General features: G+C 43.8%; 1 protein-coding gene across 1 annotated transcript in view; it reads left to right on the forward strand.

Moving 5' to 3' along the window:
* Window positions 1-18,741, forward strand: part of NCAN (neurocan) — a 151,431-nt gene that overhangs the window by 76,022 nt on the left and 56,668 nt on the right. Inside the window, exons 5-6 of the mRNA XM_087921126.1 lie at window positions 2,006-2,133; window positions 16,057-16,350. Coding sequence (XP_087777252.1) covers window positions 2,006-2,133; window positions 16,057-16,350 — 422 coding nt within the window. The remainder of the gene's footprint in view (window positions 1-2,005; window positions 2,134-16,056; window positions 16,351-18,741) is intronic.

An 18,741-nucleotide genomic window follows, 5' to 3' on the forward strand; every position in this document is an offset into this window, starting at 1 on the left:
AGGGTTATAGGAGTCTGTTGGAGCCGAAAACGGAGCCCGGGAGCCTGTTTTCACTGGCAGAGTGCTTGGGCCGCCACAGGCGCCCCGATACAAGTGAGCTGGCCACGCCCATCCTGGTCACACCCACCCTGACCCTCTGAGGTCAAACACAACCCTCATGCAGCCTTCAGTGAAATCGAATTTGACACTCCTGGTCTACATCCTTCAGATATATCAGTTGGATCATCAGTTCTTTTGATGCGCTCCTTTCCCATTGTGCAGCGACATTCGCAGCACACACAAAAAAACCTTGTTGCAATTGTCTACACAAACACAGAGACTTCGCTTCTCCTCTCTCCCCCTAGTATCCTGTATTATTTTATCAACGTGTATGCAATCATCAGTAATGGAGATACGGAATCCCTGGAAGTTGCTACTGAATAGGAGTAACTAAGCGGCAAAAAAAGACCATACAGAACACCCAATACTGGAATTAATTTTATAAATTCTCCTAGTTAAATTGGAATTAGGGAAGAGGAGTGAATTGAGCAGAACGACACAAAAGAGCAATAAAAGAACTGAACCGGGGGAAAATCGCTCGTTGCTCACTGCAAGAGACCAGTTCGGGGGTTGCCATTTTGAAGATGCAGATTAGTAGAAAGACACTTGACAATTCATGGCAAGGCATGCTGAAGGTGAGAAGGGCAGTTTGCGACGGGGTTCCTTTTGCAAAAGAATTCAGGCCTGGTCTTGAGACAAAGATGGGAGAAGGAAAATTATTATTCAGCCCTGGAAAAGGAGGAAGTGTGGGGTGCGGGGAGACACAGAACAGCCGTGCCTTGATTTTTCTTCTTTAATACAGCAAGATTAGGATAAAAAGCCAGTGTTCAGGTGCCCAGTTGGTTCTTTTATATGCAGAAACAATGAATGCTCCAGTAAATAAAAGGATAGAATAGAGTAGAGTAGAGTAGAGTAAAGTAGGGTAGGGTAGAATGGAATGGAATGGAATAAGAATAGAGTAGAGTAGGATAGAATAGAATAGAATAGGATAGAATGGAATGGAATGGAATGGAATAGAAATAAGAATAAGAATAGAATAGAGTAGGATAGAATAGAGTAGGATGGAATGGAATGGAATAAGAATAGAGTAGAGTAGGATAGAAAGAATGGAATGGAATGGAATACGAATAGAGTAGAATAGAATGGAATGGAATGGAATAAGAATAGAGTAGGATAGAGTAGGATAGAATAGAATAGGATACGATAGGATAGAATGGAATGGAATGGAATAAGAATAGAGTAGAGTAGAGTAGGATAGAATAGAATAGAATGGAATGGAATATGAATAGAGTAGGGTAGAATAGAATGGAATGGAATAAGAATAGAATAGAATAGAATAGAATAGAATAGAATAGAATAGAATAGAATAGAATAGAATAGAAATGGAAGGAACCTTGGAGGTCACGTAGTCCACCCTCCTCAAGCAGGAGATCCTGTATCATTTCAGACAAATGGCTGTCCAGTCTCGTCTTGAAAGCTTCCGATGTTGGGGCACCCATAACTTCTGAAGGCCATTCCGCTGGTTGATTGTTCTCACTGTCAGGAAATCTCTGCTTAATTCTACGTTGTTCCTGTCCTTTGGTTAGTTTCCATCCATTCCATCTTGTCTTGCCTTCAGGTAATTTGGAAAATAGTTTGACCCCCTCATCTTTGTGGCAGCCCCTGAAATGTTGGAACACAGCTATCCCATCACCCCCTGGATTTTCTTTTCACTAGACTAGCAGGCCTACCCAATTCCTGCAACCATTCTTCTTTTGTGTTAACCTCCAGCCATCTTCTCTGCACTCTTTCCAGGACCTCAAGGATTCACACCTTTGTCCCTTAAACCCTCCCCTGCTTTTCCTGAGGTCTTTACCGTATTACTTTCCTTCCTGGCTGAAAGGAGCATTTAGTGATGGAGTTTAAAGCAGCTGCCTCCTTTCCCCTCCCCCCTTAATTCTCCTCCCCTCCCCTTTTCTTCATTCAGGTATCCCATCACCCTGTCAAGACCTGGTTGCTATGGAGATCGCAACAGCCTCCCAGGAGTCCGCAGCTATGGCAAGAGAGATGACAGCGAAGCATACGATGTCTACTGCTACTCCAGAGAACTCCAAGGCAAGTTATGAGCAGAATATATACTGGATGTACTGAACTCTTTCCAGGGGCAAAATGCATGGTTGTTTTGGGGGGGAAAAAAACAGAGAGAATGTTGTGCCTGGTGCAACAATGGATTTGGAACCTGTGTGGGTTGTGTAATAGAGCCGAAAACTTTTCTCACTTGGAATTCCCTGTTCAGGATTAAAAACAGGTTCTGACCTCCTGGAGATGTTCCACTACAGGTGATCCTCAACTTATGATCACAATCGAGCCCCCAATTTTCTGTTCCTAAGCGAGACAATGGTGAAGTGAGTTTTGCTCCAGTTTACGGCCTTTCTTGCCCCGGTTGTTAAGTGAATCACTGCATTTGTGAAGTTAGCAACAGGGTTGTTAAGTGAATCTGGCTTCTCCGTTTCCAGAAGCAGATATTTCTCTCTCTGGGCACAATGAGAATATATCTTCTGAAAAAACTCCGCACTGGCAACAGGATGGGCATCCGGCCAGTAAACACTCTGCTAGCTCCATTCAGTTGCCTAGACTCCACCCGACAAGGGATTATGGGGTTGTTAAAAGATGATGATGAAGTAAGACAGTTAAGTGAGTTAGAGAAGTTGAGTTGTTCAGTGAAACTGACTTTGCTTGTCAGAAGATCACAGGACACTGCAACCATCATAAATCAGTTACGAAGTATCTGAATGTTGATCATGTGATTCCAGGGACACTGCATCATTCGTAAGTGGGAAAAGTGATCATGAGTCACTTTTTTCAGTGCCATCGTAAATTTGAACGGTCATTAAATGAATGGAGAACTAGCCGTACTCTTTGGAGAACAACCAGAAGGCTCAGAATGGTTCATTTATACGTTCAGGACTTTTCTGGCATGGTTGAAACAGTATCAGTTCACCTCCAGCACCATTGAAACCCATATTTTAAATTCTCAATCATTCTTTTGACTGTGAAATGGGGTATTTCAAGCTTGAAATATTTTGAGTTTGGAATGTCTTCCGGATCTCTGACTTTGTATCCCCCAAACTCCAATGGATGGAATTTAGGCAGAAAATGCATAAAACATGCAAAGCTAATTCCCCAGGTGAGGAGGCCACAGGCTGTCTGCTAAAAGGTAGGTAAGGCAGAGATTAAAAAGTGAACGGAGCTAGGAGGGGGAAAAAAAACCACGCATTGAATTAACTGAGTTTCATTTCCATTAAATTCATTAAATATTGTTGATTTAATTATTAGGGTTGTGGAGTACTTGGGCTTCCATCCAAAAGGCACGCGTTGAAGACTGCAGGGATGCAAATGTAGCACCTACCTACAGCTTTTAAAACCCAGTTGCCTCTTTTGGTTTCTCTCTTTAGCCCTACAGTTAGTCCTCAAATTATGAGCATAATGGAGCCCGCCCATCATGCCCGTCATGATGGTCATAAATCAAGTCACCTGGGTGACTGCTCCAATTTTATGACCTTTTTTGTGGTGGTTGTTAAGTGAATGCTGCGGTCGTTAAGCAAGCCAGTGTCTTTTTGCCGAAAAGCGGAAGTTGATGCTGGTTTTTCAGCAAAAATGTTGTAATATATGGTCACACGTGATTGTGGGATGCTGTCAACGGCCATCAATGTGGGCTGTTTGCTGAACACCCAACATCCAGTTATGTGACTGTGGAGATGGTGGCCCTTAGATCTTTGGAACTGGCTTGTAGCTATCCCCAGGGAGGTCCGTCATAACCAGTCGTAAATTGAGGATGACTAGTCCTATTGGAATTTGCACGTTCTAACACCAGGGGTGCCAAGCTCAATTTCATTGAGGGACGCATCAGGGATGTGTTTGACCTGGGGAGGGGGGCTGGGGTAGGCGTGGCCAGCATGACATCACTCGTGTCGTGGGGGGGGCACCTGTTCTGGCCTGAGCGCTCTGCCAGCAAAAACAGGCTCCCGAGTTCTGTTTTCGGCTGCAACAGCCTCCTGCAACCCTCTGCCAGTGAAAATGGAGTTCAGGAGGGACATGGGGTGGGATTCAAATTTTTTAACAACCGGTTCTGTGGGCATGGTTTGGTGGTCATGTGACTGGCTGGGTGTGGCCAACTCAACATCACTCACATCGAGGCATGAATCTCCTCGCCTGGCCTCTCGTGACTGTGGGGATGCTGTAACAGTTGTAAGTGTGAAAAATGGTCATAAGTCACTTTTTTCAGTGCCATTGTAACTTTGAATGGTCACTCTACACAAGCAAAGTACCAGCAAAGGAGGGGGAAAAAACTCTAGAGAAGTTCCTGAGACAGGAAGTCTAGTCCTGCCAAGAATGTAATAAGGGTCAATGGAGAAGCAGCTTCAGTAAGCAACCCCAGAATGTTTCCTTCCTGCCTTCCTTACAGGATTAGGCCAGTAATTTCTTCTAACAACCGGTTCTCCGAACTGCTTAGAATGTTAACAACCGGTTCCAGCGAATAGGTGCAAATCCTACCCCTGGGAGGAACGCATGCGGGTTAGAGCTCCGTTTTCACTGGCAGAAGCACTGTGGACCGGTCCTTTGTTTTTTTCCAAGGTGCCCTGCAGGCCAGATCTAAACATCCCAAGGGCCACATCTGGCCCCCAGGCCTTCAGTTTGACACCTTTGTTCTAAGCTAAAACACAGAGCAAAATAAACCTCAAATATTTTTTACGGAAATGACTCGGTGCTGTTTTTCCAAAACTGGAAAGGGGTTTTATCATACATTTGCTCCCTGTTTATTAATCTGCCTCTAAACGCGGCTTTCTAGCAACCCTAGTAGGACAGGCTATTGAGGCTTCTTGGAGACCTTTTATTGGTCATTCTGGGAAACAGTGAAATGGACTTCAAGGACCTATTTGGAGCAGATGGCGGTTGATTGAATGATACCCGCCAGAAGGAAATGAAATGCCACTCTGTTAGAGGCTCCTTGGAAACTCTTGTCACTGATTGTTAGAAAAGGGCTGAAGCTGGCTTGATCTTGGATAACTCAACTGTATATCACTTGTGTTGCAAAATGGAGTTTCTCCTGCCCCAGTCCTGAGTAAACCCAAAAGGTGTTGGCTTAAGCAAGTTGCTGAATGCATTCTTCACATAACTTGTGTACATCCCTTGTTTGTGTTTTCAGAGGAACATAAATGAGAAACCCCCGATCCTTGGAAAATTAAAGTTAATTAAAACTTAGAAGGGGACATAGAATGAGGTTCCATTCAGAACTGGGTTTGATGTTGGCCTCAAGCAAGTATTTGGCTTCCCGCAGGGCACCTATCCTGGCTAGCTTAATATAAAGCTCTGTCTGACCATTTTTACAGAGTTTTAAATGTTGCTTCAGCAATAGAAATAAATCTAAGATGGACTAGACTTGTGGTTTGGCTAAAGAGCAATGAATAGGGAACGAGAATTGGATAAAGGACGAAAGAGAGAAGCTGAACAGAAGGTGGCATATAGAGAGGGAAGAAAAGAGACCAGAAAGAGAAAGAATAGCAGGAAGCAGATGATGGAGAACAGAGAATGAGGGGAAAAGAGAGGAGGATGAAGAAGAAAGACAAGGAAGATGGGGAGAGAGAAGCAGACATAGAAGATGCCGGTGAGAAAAGGAGAAAGGCAGAGAGGACTTGAAGAAGGGGAAAAGAGGAGGAAGAAGAGAATGTCTTTAGGATGAAATGGGAAGATGTTGATGGGGAAAACAAAGAGGCAGCTTGAGAACTAAACCTGTGAGTTTTAAAACTAAAAGCACACACAAAAAACCCAACATTCTTGGAATAGAATGGAATGGAATGGAATAGAATTCTTTATTGGCCAAGTGTGTTTGGACACACAAGGAATTTGTCGGTGCAAATACTCTCAGTGTACATAAAAGAAAAGATACATTCGTCAAGAATCATCAGGTACAACACTTAATAATAGTCATAGGGTACAATAAGCAATCCAATCATACTAGGAAACAGTCAATAAAAATTGTAAGGATATAAGCAACAAAGTTACAATCATACAATCATAAGTGGGAGGGAATGGGTGATAAGGAGTGACGAGAAGATTAATAGTAACAGTAGTGCAGACTTTGTAATAGTTGAACAGTGTTGAGGGAATTATTTGTTTAGCAGAGTGATGGCGTTCGGGGAAAAACTCTCCTTGTGTTTAGTTGTTCTGGTGTGCAGTGTCCTATAGCGTTGTTTTGAGGGAAGGAGTTGAAACAGTTTATGTCTGGGATGTGAGGGGTCTGTAAATATTTGCATAGCCCTCTTTTTGACTCATGCAGTATACAGGTCCTTGTTTGAAAGCAGGTTGGTAGTAATTGGTAGTTGATAGAATCAAAACTTTAAAAAAAACACGAAGAAGGTCTGGAAATAAATGAAGTTGAAACTACAGAATCTTCAGCTGCTTTTTCATGTAACCCTTGATTTAAATGTTGATTCTTGTACGTGACACCAAAACTTCAAATCCTGAAAAACATGCTCCAGGGGAATGAAATCAGCAAACAAAAGCTGTTCATGAAATATAATGATAACAATGTTCAGGAACACATTTAAATTGAAAAGCTGTAAAAAGAAAAAATCTTCAAACCCGGAGCAAGATGTCCTTAATCCACTTCTCTGGCAATTATCATTTGTTCTCCCTAATTAAATGCAACATTAGTGGATTGATTTGCCATTGAAACCCATGAAAGGTTGCCAAGAGCCTTTTTTATTTACCACCGATCAATCATGTTTTCAAACCTGAAATTGGATCTTCTCGCTATTGTTCGGGCTCCCAAGATGCCAGCAGGCAAAATTTACAATCCCAAAAATGTCTGTGGTGGGCTGATAAATGTTGCTTGAGCGTTGTTTGGAAACAGGTGACACTGACATGCAAACCCACACACGTTGACCAAAAGCGAATCCTGAAGGACTGTTGCATCGACCTCTCTGTTTCTTCCATCCAAAGGAACTGATGCGGCCATTTTGAGCGGGGAAATGTTCCTCATGAAATGAAAGAGGCCATCAAAACTGTTGTTTTGTCTCCCGAGAGCCTTGAGGGGAAAATCGGAAAGGCTTTGATAAATCAGCCTGCTGCTTAGCTACTTTTCTCTCGTTTATGTCTGGAGAGAAGAGGGCCGGGCAACTTATCTTCACTGAGCTTTGTTCCTTAAGTAATGAAGTTTTTTTCCCCCCAAATACCTCTTTGAAACTGAATAACAAATCAAAAGTAAAGGCAGATTTAACCTAAACAACCAGAGCCAAGGGAATTTCATTGAAAACAGCCTCGCCCTTTCCAATAAAAGTACTTTTTTCTGCTGGCAGCAAGTTGAACTTCCTTTACAGATAGTCCTGGACTTAGGACCACAATTGAACCCAAAATTTCAATTGCTAAGCAATTGAAGTTGTTAAAGGGAGTAGAATAGGAATAGAGTTATTTATTGGCCAAGTGTGGTTGGACACACAAGGAACTTGTCTTGGTGCAAATGCTCTCAGTGTACATAAAAGAAAAGATACATTTGTCAAAAGTCAAGAATCATCAGGTACAACACTTAATAATAGTCATAGGGTACAATAAGCAATCAAATCATACTAGGAAACAGTCAACAAAAATCGTAAGGATACAAGCGACAAAGTTACAGTCATACAGTCACAAGTGGGAGGGGATGGGTGATAAGGAGTGATGAGAAGATTAATAGTAATAGTAGTGCAGACTTTGTAAATAGTTGGACAGCGTTGAGGGAGTTATTTGTTTAGCAGAGTGATGGCGTTCGGTAAAAAACTGTCCTTGTGTCTAGTTGTTCTGGTGTGCAGTGCTCTATAGTGTCGTTTTGAGGGTAGGAGTTGAAACAGTTTATGTCCGGGATGTGAGGGGTCTGTAAATATTTTCACAGTCCTTTTTTTGACTCGTGCAGTATACAGGTCCTCGATTGAAGGCAGGTTGGTAGTAATTGTTTTTCCTGCAGTCCCAATTGTCCTCTGAATTGTGTCCCATTTTATGACAGTTGCCACAATTGCTAAGTGAATCACTGAAGGTAAGTGAATCATGCGGTCGTTAAGTGAAACAGCTTCTCCAAGCGGCTTTGCTTGTCGGAAGCTGGCTGAGAAGGTTACAGATGGTGATTATAGAACCCTGGGACAGTCACATACCCAAATTTTGATCACATGACCATGGGGGAATGGTGCAATGGCCATAAGTGTAAAAATCGATCGTGTCAATTTTTTCAGTGACGTTATAACTTAGAATGGTTGCTAAACAAATGTAAGTCAAGGACTGTCTATTGAATAAATCCATTTTTCATACAATATGCTGAACCATAAGTCAAGCAACCACCCCTGATTTTAGACATCTAATATGGAAAAGGCTAGGTGTTTCTAAAACCATGTGTGAATTTACGAGTAATCCTCGACTTACAACCGTTCATTTAGTGACTGTTTGAAATTACAATGGCACTGAAAAATGTGACTTAGGACTGTTTTCCACACTTACGACCATTGCAGCATCCCTATGGCCCCACAATCAAAATGTGGATGCTTTGCAACTTGCTGCATATTTATGATGGTTGCAGTGACCCCCTTTTGCGACCTTTTATTTTTATTTTTTATTTATTTATTTTGATTTGTCAATCACTTACAAGATAATAGGTGTCAGCCTCAAGATCTCTTCGGGTACCCCAACTATTATCCTTTATTTCTCCCTTAGTATCTCTACTACTAGGCTTACTTCTTTCGGCTGTCATTAGCAACGGGGGAGGGGTAATTGTGGGGGGAAGAGAGCTGGAGGTGTTTTTGCATTTTTACTGTGGGCAGAAGAAGGGGGGATTTCTTCTTTCCAATTTTCCATTTCTTTCCTAGCCTCTATCCTTTTGCGCAGCTGCGAGGTCTTATCAAAATATGTCAAGGTCAACGGACAGAGGCCTCATCACTACCTGAAGATGCTCACATGATCATATTCGGAACTTTTAATTGGCGGAGACTTCTGGACTTTGGGGGTGGGAACAATTCCATTTCTTTGTATGTGTGATCTGCGCGCCAAATTCTCACTTTCGAATTCCATTTGTAGCTTCCTTTTCATCTTCCAGTAAAAGAAGAACTTTGCTCTGAACCATGGAGTCTGAGTATTTCTTTCTTGGATTTTGAAAGGAGCACATACCGACATTATTCCGAAAGTCCCCATCAGCCCACCCGGAGAAAACACCAATTTTTCTTCCGAGGGGTTTTCACATCATGTCATCTCCAGCCAGCGAGGAGGATGAGCAGGGAGCTGTGGGGGGCAGCAAATGCTGTTACCAGAGATGCCAGCCACCGATTTGTTAGCTGACCTTACACTGGAAGAAACTCCAACCGAGATGCCCAGATGGTCGTTAGGAGTTGGATGGAAAAATCCGGAAGACCCCCTCCTGGAATCACTGTAAGTCGAAGAGGTGCGAGGGAACGGCTGTGGCAGGGGGGAGGAGATGGAATGCAGGCTGGATCAAGCCGGGAAAAGCTTTAAGGATGCTTCTGAGAAACCCGGCAGGGCTCCAACATATGAGGGGGAAGAGAGAGCGAGTTCAGCCTGGGGAAGTCGGGCTGCCACCACCCCCTGGCCCATCCCACGCCGGCGCAACCACCAGCTCCCGTCTGGGGAGCCCCAGCAGCGGGGTAATGCCTAGAAGACGCCACCTGCCCTCCTTAGATGTGAAGTTTGGAGGAAATCCCAAGGACTTGGGGTTTTTCCTGGTGCAGGTTGGAAGCTATATGGCAGAATATGAAAGGGAGTTCACCTCTGAAGCAGCCAAAGTAAGATGTGTTACCAGAACCCTGGAGGGGATGGCAGCTGACTGGGTGGTGACTCTGTATAATGATAACTCCCCCAACTGCGAAGCCTTGATGTTTTTATGACTGCCTTGAGGAGGAGGTTTGAAGACCCTCTGGCAGAGAGAAGGGCCAGGATCAGGATGAAAACCATAACTCAAGGGGGAAGATCAGTTGCTGACTACACCCAAGAGTTCAGACAGCTGGCATATCGCATTCGAGGCTGGTCCCAGGAAGCTCTAATAGAAGCCTACAAAGATGGCCTAAATGAAGAGGTATACCACATGTGCATCTCCAGAAGGGATCCCCATGACTTGCAGTTGTGGTACCTGTTAGCGGAAGAGGTGGAAATAGATCTAGCCCGAAGTAGACGCAGAGGAGGCTCCGCATGGAGCACCATGCTCCCTCCTCGGCTCCGAGAGATCCCTAAGCCCCGGAAGGGAGGGGTGATGACAAGGGCCAAATCCACTGCCTGTTTCCGTTGTGGGAAGGAAGGCCACCGAATTGCGGATTGTCGAGTCAAACCAGATCCAAAAAAGGACGGGGCCCTGGAAGGAAGCCCGAATCCTCCCCAACCAGGCCTCGCGAAACCGGGCTAACAATAGGGAGGTTGTAGAAGTCACTCCCCAGCGGAAAAGAGCTGGGACCCCCGACTCCTCCCGACGAGAGTGAGACCGACTGGAAGATGACGTCTCGGTAAGTCCTAACCGGGCCCCCTTACCATTCCAATTAAATTAAGGGTGCCCACCTCGGGTACTGAGGGGGAAATGCTGGCCTTATTGGACTCGGGTGCACGAGGTGCCTAATTAGCATGAAAGTAGTTAAAGGCATGGGCATTGGACTGAGAAATTTGAAAACGCCCATATCCTTTTTACCAATTAGATGGGTCTGAAGCGGGGGTTGCCCTGCACGGTTTATAACGGAGCCCTTAGAGATGACCATGGGAACCCACAGCGAGACCTTGTGCTTTATTGTGGCTCCCGGATGGAACACTCCCTAATCTTGGGATTGCCCTGGCTTCGGAAATGGAATCCCCAAGTAAACTGGAGAAAGGGGTGGATACGGATTCGTACTGACCAACCTCCAGGAAGGGAGGAGCAAACCCCCTTAAACCGGGGAGAATCCCCATACCAAGCCCCAAACCCCTGCTGAGACAGCTTCCACAGGGGCCGAACGATAGAAGGGGAGGAGAAAATCCCGAAAGAGTACTGGGACCTAAGAGAAGTTTTTAGCGAAGAGGCCTCCGATGAGCTCCCTCCCCATCGGTCAACCGATTGCAGCATTGAATTTCTACCGGGGTGACACTACCAAAACCAAAGATGTATTCGATGACCCCAAAGGAGTTAGAGGAATTGAGATCGTTTATCGACAAGAATTTGAAACGAGGGTTCATCCAACCTGCCAGACCTCGAGTGGCGGCCCCTGTGATGTTCCGCGAGAAGAAAGATGGCTCCAAGCGCTTGGTGGTGGACTACCGAAATTTGAACGCGGTATCCGTGGAAAATGTGTACCCCCTCCCTCTAATGAAGGACATGTTGGCTCACCTGGCCAAGGGGAAGATCTTCACGAAACTGGACTTGAGGGAGGCCTATTACCGAATCCGAATTAAAGAGGGAGACGAGTGAAAAACTGCATTCAATTGCCCAATAGGTTGCTTCCAATTCAATGTTCTCCCATTTGGCCTACAGGGGGCACCAGCTGTCTTCATGCAATTGATCAACCAAGTGCTCCACGAACATTTATACAAGGGGGTTTTGGTCTACCTTGACGATATCCTTATCTACTCGGAGACCAGAGACCAACATGTGAAACTGGTACGGTCCGTGCTGCACAAATTGCGCGCTGCCAAATTGTACGCCAAATTGTCCAAATGTGAGTTCCATCAAGAAAAGATTGACTACCTGGGATATCGTATCTCACCCGAGGGTCTTGAGATGGACCCGGAGAAGGTACGAGCCGTATTGGAGTGGGCCCCACCAAGAACCCGAAACAACTTCAAAGTTTCCTTGGATTTGCTAACTTTACCGGCAATTCATCCCATGTTTTGCTAAAATAGCCATGCCTATAACCAACCTCCTAAAAACAAAGGGAGAAGCGAAGCCAAAGCCTAGCCAGCCGTTGAATTGGTCTATGGAGTGCCAAGCCGCTTTTGAGAAGCTAAAAGACTATTTGCTGCCGAGCCAGTGCTAAAGCATCCGGACATGGATGTCCCCTTCGTGATCCAAGCTGATGCAAGTGATGTAGCGGTAGGAGCGGTCTTACTTCAATTAAACGAGAAGGGGACACTACAACCGTGTGCCTACACATCCCGTAAATTAACTGACACTGAACGTAGATGGGCTGTCTGGGAGAAAGAAGCTTTTGCAGTCTGCTGGGCTCTAATGACCTGGAGGCATTTTCTGGAAGGCGCGAGGTACCCATTTGAGGTTTGGACTGATCATAAAAACCTGGAGGCCTTAAAAACGCCTCGGAAACTATCTCCTAAGCAAGTTAGGTGGGCCCAGTACTTCAAACGATTCAATTTCTTTCTGAAGTACATCCCAGGAGGAAAGAATTTTATGGCGGATGCTTTATCTAGGATGCCACAATACAACAGTGTTCAAAAAGAAGTGATAAGTCCGATTGTGCCCACCACACAGCTGGCAGCACCAGTGGTCACCAGGGCGCAAAAGAAGAAACAAGAGGCAGATCTGTCCAATGATTTGATCGAACAATTTAAAGAAGCTTTGAAAACAGATGAATGGTTCCAGGCAAATGCAAATAACTGCACTGTTAGAGATGGGTTAGCCTGGATGGGAATGAAGCTGTATGTACCTAAAACACTGAGGAGCCAAGTATTACAACAAACTCATGATTCCAAGGCAGCGGGTCACTTTGGTTTCGTGAAGACCTTACACCTGGTGAAACGGCAGTTCTGGTGGCCCTCTTTGAAAAAGACATTGAAACTTATGTAGCAAGCTGCCCAGTTTGCGCCTCAGCTAAGAGACCTCCCGTAAGCCGCCAGGTCTGTTGCAGAATGTGGCCAGGCCAACTGCCCCTTGGAAGGAAATCTCTATGGACTTTATAGTAGATTTACCTGAGAGTGCTGGGCACACGGTGATCTAGGTGGTGACCGACTTGTTTTCCAAACAGGCACATTTCATACCTTGCACCAAGATTCCCTCGGCGAAGTCGTTAGCCAAACTGTTCATTATACACGTCTACAGACTGCATGGTGTTCCTGAACGTATAATATCAGATCGAGGAGTTCAATTTACCTCGAACTTCTGGAGGGAATTTTTGAAGTTGATAGGCTCCACCCAAGGGTTAAGCTCCACCCACCACCCCCAAACTAATGGGGCCTGCGAGAGGACTAACGGGGTGCTAGAGCAATATCTCCGATGTTACATAAATTATCAGCAAGACAACTGGGTGGACCTGCTACCTTTGCCGAAGTAGCGTATAACAACTCCGTTCACAGCAGCACTGGTTTTACCCCGTTCAAAGTGGCCACGGGACAAGATTTTGTACCCATACCTGAACTTCCTCATGAGAAACCCAATATCCAGTCATTGGATGACTGGATATCTCAACTACAACTCAATTGGCCAGTCGCCGCAAAGCTCTGGACGAAGCGCATCAATCCCATAAGAAGTTTGCAGACAAGAAAAGAGCCCCACAACAGTCGTATCAAGTAGGCGACAAAGTATTCCTCTCAACCAAGTATCTGCAAACCACTCAGAGATCAAAGAAGTTAGGCCCTAAGTATGTGGGGCCTTTCCCTATTGAGCGAATTGTGAATCCCGTGACAGTTCAATTGACGCTACCAAAGACTCTTCGTCGCATTCATCCTGTTTTCCATGTCAGCCTGCTAAAACCCGAACACACCTGTACATTGAGACCGACCCAGACTGATCCCCCGTCCCATTGTTGATTGAGGGTGAACAACATTTTGAAGTTAAAGAGATTTTAGACTCTCGAAAAGGAGGGGTCGCCACAATATCTTGTAGCCTGGAAACATTTCCCCCTCTCATGCTGAGTGGGTGAACGAAAAGACGTTAGGGCTCCTGACCTGCTAAAGAAATTTTATACTAAGTATCCTGATAAACCATAAGAATGTATGCAATGCTTAACATATCTTTTTATTCTCTCTTACAGGGACTAATGTCCTTTTTCTAGGGGGTCCGAATGTCAGCCTCAAGATCTCTTCGGTACCCCAACTATTATCCTTTATTTCTCCCTTAGTATCTCTACTACTAGGCTTACTTCTTTCGGCTGTCATTAGCAACGGGGGAGGGGTAATTGTGGGGGGAAGAGAGCTGGAGGTGTTTTGCATTTTTACTGTGGGCAGAAGAAGGGGGATTTCTTCTTTCCAATTTTCCATTTCTTTCCTAGCCTCTATCCTTTTTGCGCAGCTGCGAGGTCTTATCAAAATATGTCAAGGTCAACGGACAGAGGCCTCATCACTACCTGAAGATGCTCACATGATCATATTCGGAACTTTTAATTGGCGGAGACTTCTGGACTTTGGGGGGTGGGAACAATTCCATTTCTTTGTATGTGTGATCTGCGCGCCAAATTCTCACTTTCGGAATTCCATTTGTAGCTTCCTTTTCATCTTCCAGTAAAAGAAGAACTTTGCTCTGAACCATGGAGTCTGAGTATTTCTTTCTTGGATTTTGAAAGGAGCACATACCGACAATAGGTATAAGTATATACATAGTTATGAATATATGAAATGGGTACATGTAAGAAAAATAAAAGAATCAATAGGACAGGGACGGTAGGCACATTGGTGCGCTTATGCACACCCCCTACAGACCTCTTAGGAAAGGGGTGAGGTTAATAGTAGATAGTCTAAGGTTAAAGTTTTTGGGGTTTGGGGAAGAAACCACAGAGTCAGGTAGAGTATTGCAGACATTGACCACTCTGCTGCTGAAGTCGTATTTCCTGCAATCAAGTTTGGTTAACCTTGAGTTTGTATCTATTGTGTGCTCTTGTGTTGTTATGGTTGAAGCTGAAGTATTCATTGACAGGTAAGTCATTGCAATGTATGATTTTATATACCGTACTTAGATCAGACCGAAGACAGCGTAATTCAAGGTTTTCTAGGTCTAGAATTTCAAGTCTGGTGGCATAAGGTATTCTACAACGAGTAGAGGAGTGGAGAACTCTTCTTGTGAGATATTTCTGGACTTTCTCAACTGTGCTAATATCAGATACGTAATGTGGGTTCCAGACTGATGAGCTGTATTTGAGTATTGGTCTAGCAAATGTTTTGTATGCTGTAGTTAGTAGTGTGATATTACCAGAGAAACGATGGTTTTAGATTGCGTAGTGCTTTTTCAACATTGTCTTCTGTAAATCGATATGTATTAGATCATTGTAGTTTTCTGTGGTTCGGCTAGGAAATACTGGGCATGATCCATTGCTGTTTACAAATACTGAGCCGAAGAATGTGTTAAAGATGTTGACTTTAATGGTGTTGTCGTTGCAGTCTTTACCATTAGGTCCTATCAGGGGTGGGATGGACCTTGAGTCTTTTAATTTGTTGTTTACAAAATTGTAAAAAGTGCAGGTGGAATTGGTGTGTAGAAGGTTTTCCTCTTGTTTAATGTGATAATTGGTGCATTCAGTCTTTATCTGATGGCATACATTTTTGTATTGGCTTTTGAAATTGGCAACGTGACCAGATTTGTTTTTCTACCAGAGTGATCTCTTTTTGGATTGAAGCAAAGTCCATGGGGAAGCTAGATTTACTTAACAACCATGTTACTAACTTAACTCCTGCAGTGATTCACTTAACAACCATGGCAAGAAAATGGGGCAACACTCACTTAACTGTCTTGCTTCATCATCATCTTTTAACGACCCCCTAATCCCTTGCGGGGCGCAGTCTGGGCAACTGAATGGAGCTGAGTATTTTACCGGCCAGATGCCCTTCCTGTTGCCAGTGCAGAGTTTTGTTCAGCAGATATATTCTCATTGTGCCCAGAGAGAGAAATATATGCTTCTACCTAGGATCGAACTCACAGCCTCCTGATTATGAGGCGAGAGCTCCGCCTCTAGGCCATTGCCACCACTCCTAACGACTGTCTTGCTTAACAACATGAATGTTGGGCTCTACTGTGGTTGTAAGTCGAGGATTGCCTGTATACCAGTGGAAAACTGGAGGTGTAATAATGTCCTGCGTGGGTCCAACCTAATGAAGTTTTTCCTGCCATTTCAGGAAAAGTGTTTTATGCAACCAGCCCGGGCCGGCTGACATTTCAAATGGCCCAGAAGCATTGCCTGAGTCGAGGGGCTCAGCTAGCAACCACGGGGCAGTTATACCTCGCCTGGCAGGAAGGTCTGGACCAGTGTGACCCAGGGTGGCTGGCTGATGGAAGTGTGCGCTACCCAATCCAAACCCCACGGAAGAAATGTGGCGGAGATGAACCTGGTGTAAGGACAACCTACCAATTCTCAAACCGGACTGGCTTCCCAGATCCGGCATCCAAATTTGATGCTTACTGCTACAAAGGTTTGTAGGATTTGTTTCTTTTTTTAAAAAAAATTACACCTCAATTTTTGTTGCTTCTGCTTGATTTGGATTCTGCTTGCTTGAAATGTCCTGGGCATGATGCAGTCTCCTTTTAAAAAAGATTTTAAAAGCACAGAGGGACTGCCAAGATTTTATAGATGCTTCCAGAATATGTTATCTATCTATATCATCTCTCTCTCTTTCTCTCTCTCTTCCTCCCTCCCTCTTATCTATCTATCTATCTATCTATCTATCTATCTATCTATCTATCTATCTATCTATCATCTCTCGTCTCTCTCTCTCTCACCCCCTCTCTCTCTCACACACACACATACACACACACACATATATATGGTATTTAGGTTTCTTCGGGTATTTTCCCACTCTTAATATTTGTGCTTTTATTATAGCGACGTTTTGGCAGAATCTCATCTGCAGGCAGAGAATCTCTTTCCTGAACCACAGACCCCACTTAAATGCAAAGATTCTAGTTCACAGGTTTCTGAATAAAGGGTGAATGCAATCCAGATCCATGAGGTCAGTGTAGGCTAAGAGATTTCTCCAGTCTGAAGGCAGAAATTGTTTTCAGCTACCCCCTATTATTCACAACCGTGAACTAGGAACTTTTTATGTAAGAAGCCGGTTTTCACCCTGAGTAATGGTTGCAATTATTTTCTCAGCAAAAGCCAGCTTAAATGGCCTCACTCCCTGGTCTCTGTGTCTGCATTGCAAAAAGGCACAATTGGCCTATCGGTGCCTGGACTTTGAAGTCTCTGGGAAAAAGAGCATTGTTAATGTGAGCAATTCTCTGTCAGCATCTCCCCAAAGCATCCCTATTATTGATGGATTGATTTAATTTATATCCTGCTTTCCAGCTTGGCAAAACCATCAAAGTTGCAGTGACACAAATAGAAGCAAAGACACAGCTCACAAAGTAGAAAAGAATAATCTAATGCCAGTCAGTGTTTCTCGGACCAGCGCTACCTCTGAAGTTTCTTTTTTTATGGATATATAATTGGAAGGCAGAATCCTACAGAGCTACATAGACCTGCTGGGGGAAAGAGTGATGTAAATCCAATTAATCAAACAGTAAATCAAGAAAAGTAGAAGATGAAACTCAAAACCTTCTTTAAGAATCAGATCTGGTCCAAAAACTGTCCAAATGATATGGATTTGACTTATTCAAATGCAATAAAAACAGGCAGCAGTTTAGAAGTTTAGGAACAATTCAGGGTGAAGCTTTCTCCTGCTTGCTGACAATCAGAGCTTGTTAAAATAGAATAGAATAGAATTCTTTATTGGCCAAGTGTGATTGGACGCACAAGGAATTTGTCTTCAGTGCATAAGCTCTCAGTGTACATAAAAATACATGCATTATGAATCATTACAACACTTAGTGATAGTGATAATCAAAGAATACTAAATAAGCAATCCAAATCATACTAGGAAACTAAATAAAATAATATAAATTGTAAAGATACAAGCAACAAGGTTATAATCACAAGTAGAAGGAGATAGGTAATAGGAAGGATGAAAATAATAACAGTAATACATTCTTAGTAAATAATTTGACAGTGTTGTGGGAATTAGTTGTTTAGCAGAGTGATGGCATGTGGGAGAAAACTGTCCTTGTGTCTAGTTGTTCTGGTGTGCAACGCTCTATAACGTTGTTGAAACTATTTATATCCAGTGTTTCTAGTTTCAATCTTAATGTCTGGAGAGGTTGCTAAGGTACTTAGGCTTTAAAATTAGTTAGCACTTTGAAGAGGGAAGCCAATATATTGAATTGTATTTGGAAAATAAGTGGCAACCAATCTAAATGTCTATCTCAGTCATCCAGGTCATGGTTGTCTCAAAGGTGCTTTTTCAAAACACAAATGGACTCCATAACAAGTAAAGAAGAGAACAATAAATGAAGCAAAGTTACCATTCCATACATTGCAGGAATATCCCAAAAAAGCTCAGGAGGATTTTCAACCAACACAGAATACATGCAAACTTCAAACCCAAGAATACACTGAGGCAGAAGCTTGTCCAACCCCAAGCATATCCCAAAGGTGCCTTTGCAGGAGGCAGCTGGACTCTGTTTTTTCTTTTGAAGATGTTTCGCTTCTCATCCAAGGAGCTTCTTCAGCTCTGACAGGATAGTGGGGAATGGAAAGATTTATATTCCTTGTAGACAGCTGGTACTTTTAACCCCAAGGATAAAACACCCAGGTACAAACTGGGCAGTGTGATATATTCAGTACAACGCAGTGAGACTTGCGCAGATCTGCACGTTGGAGAAAGAAAGCAACCGCTTCACACACATAGGATGGCACAACATAGGAAAACTAACCCATCGGTGAGTGAGTCAGGTCTGATTTTTGCTGGGGTTGTTAAGCAAATCAC

This window comes from Pseudonaja textilis, chromosome 1 (assembly GCF_049901715.1).
Source record: "Pseudonaja textilis isolate UNSWEBS1 chromosome 1, rPseTex1.2, whole genome shotgun sequence".
Taxonomy (NCBI): Eukaryota; Metazoa; Chordata; class Lepidosauria; order Squamata; family Elapidae; genus Pseudonaja; species Pseudonaja textilis.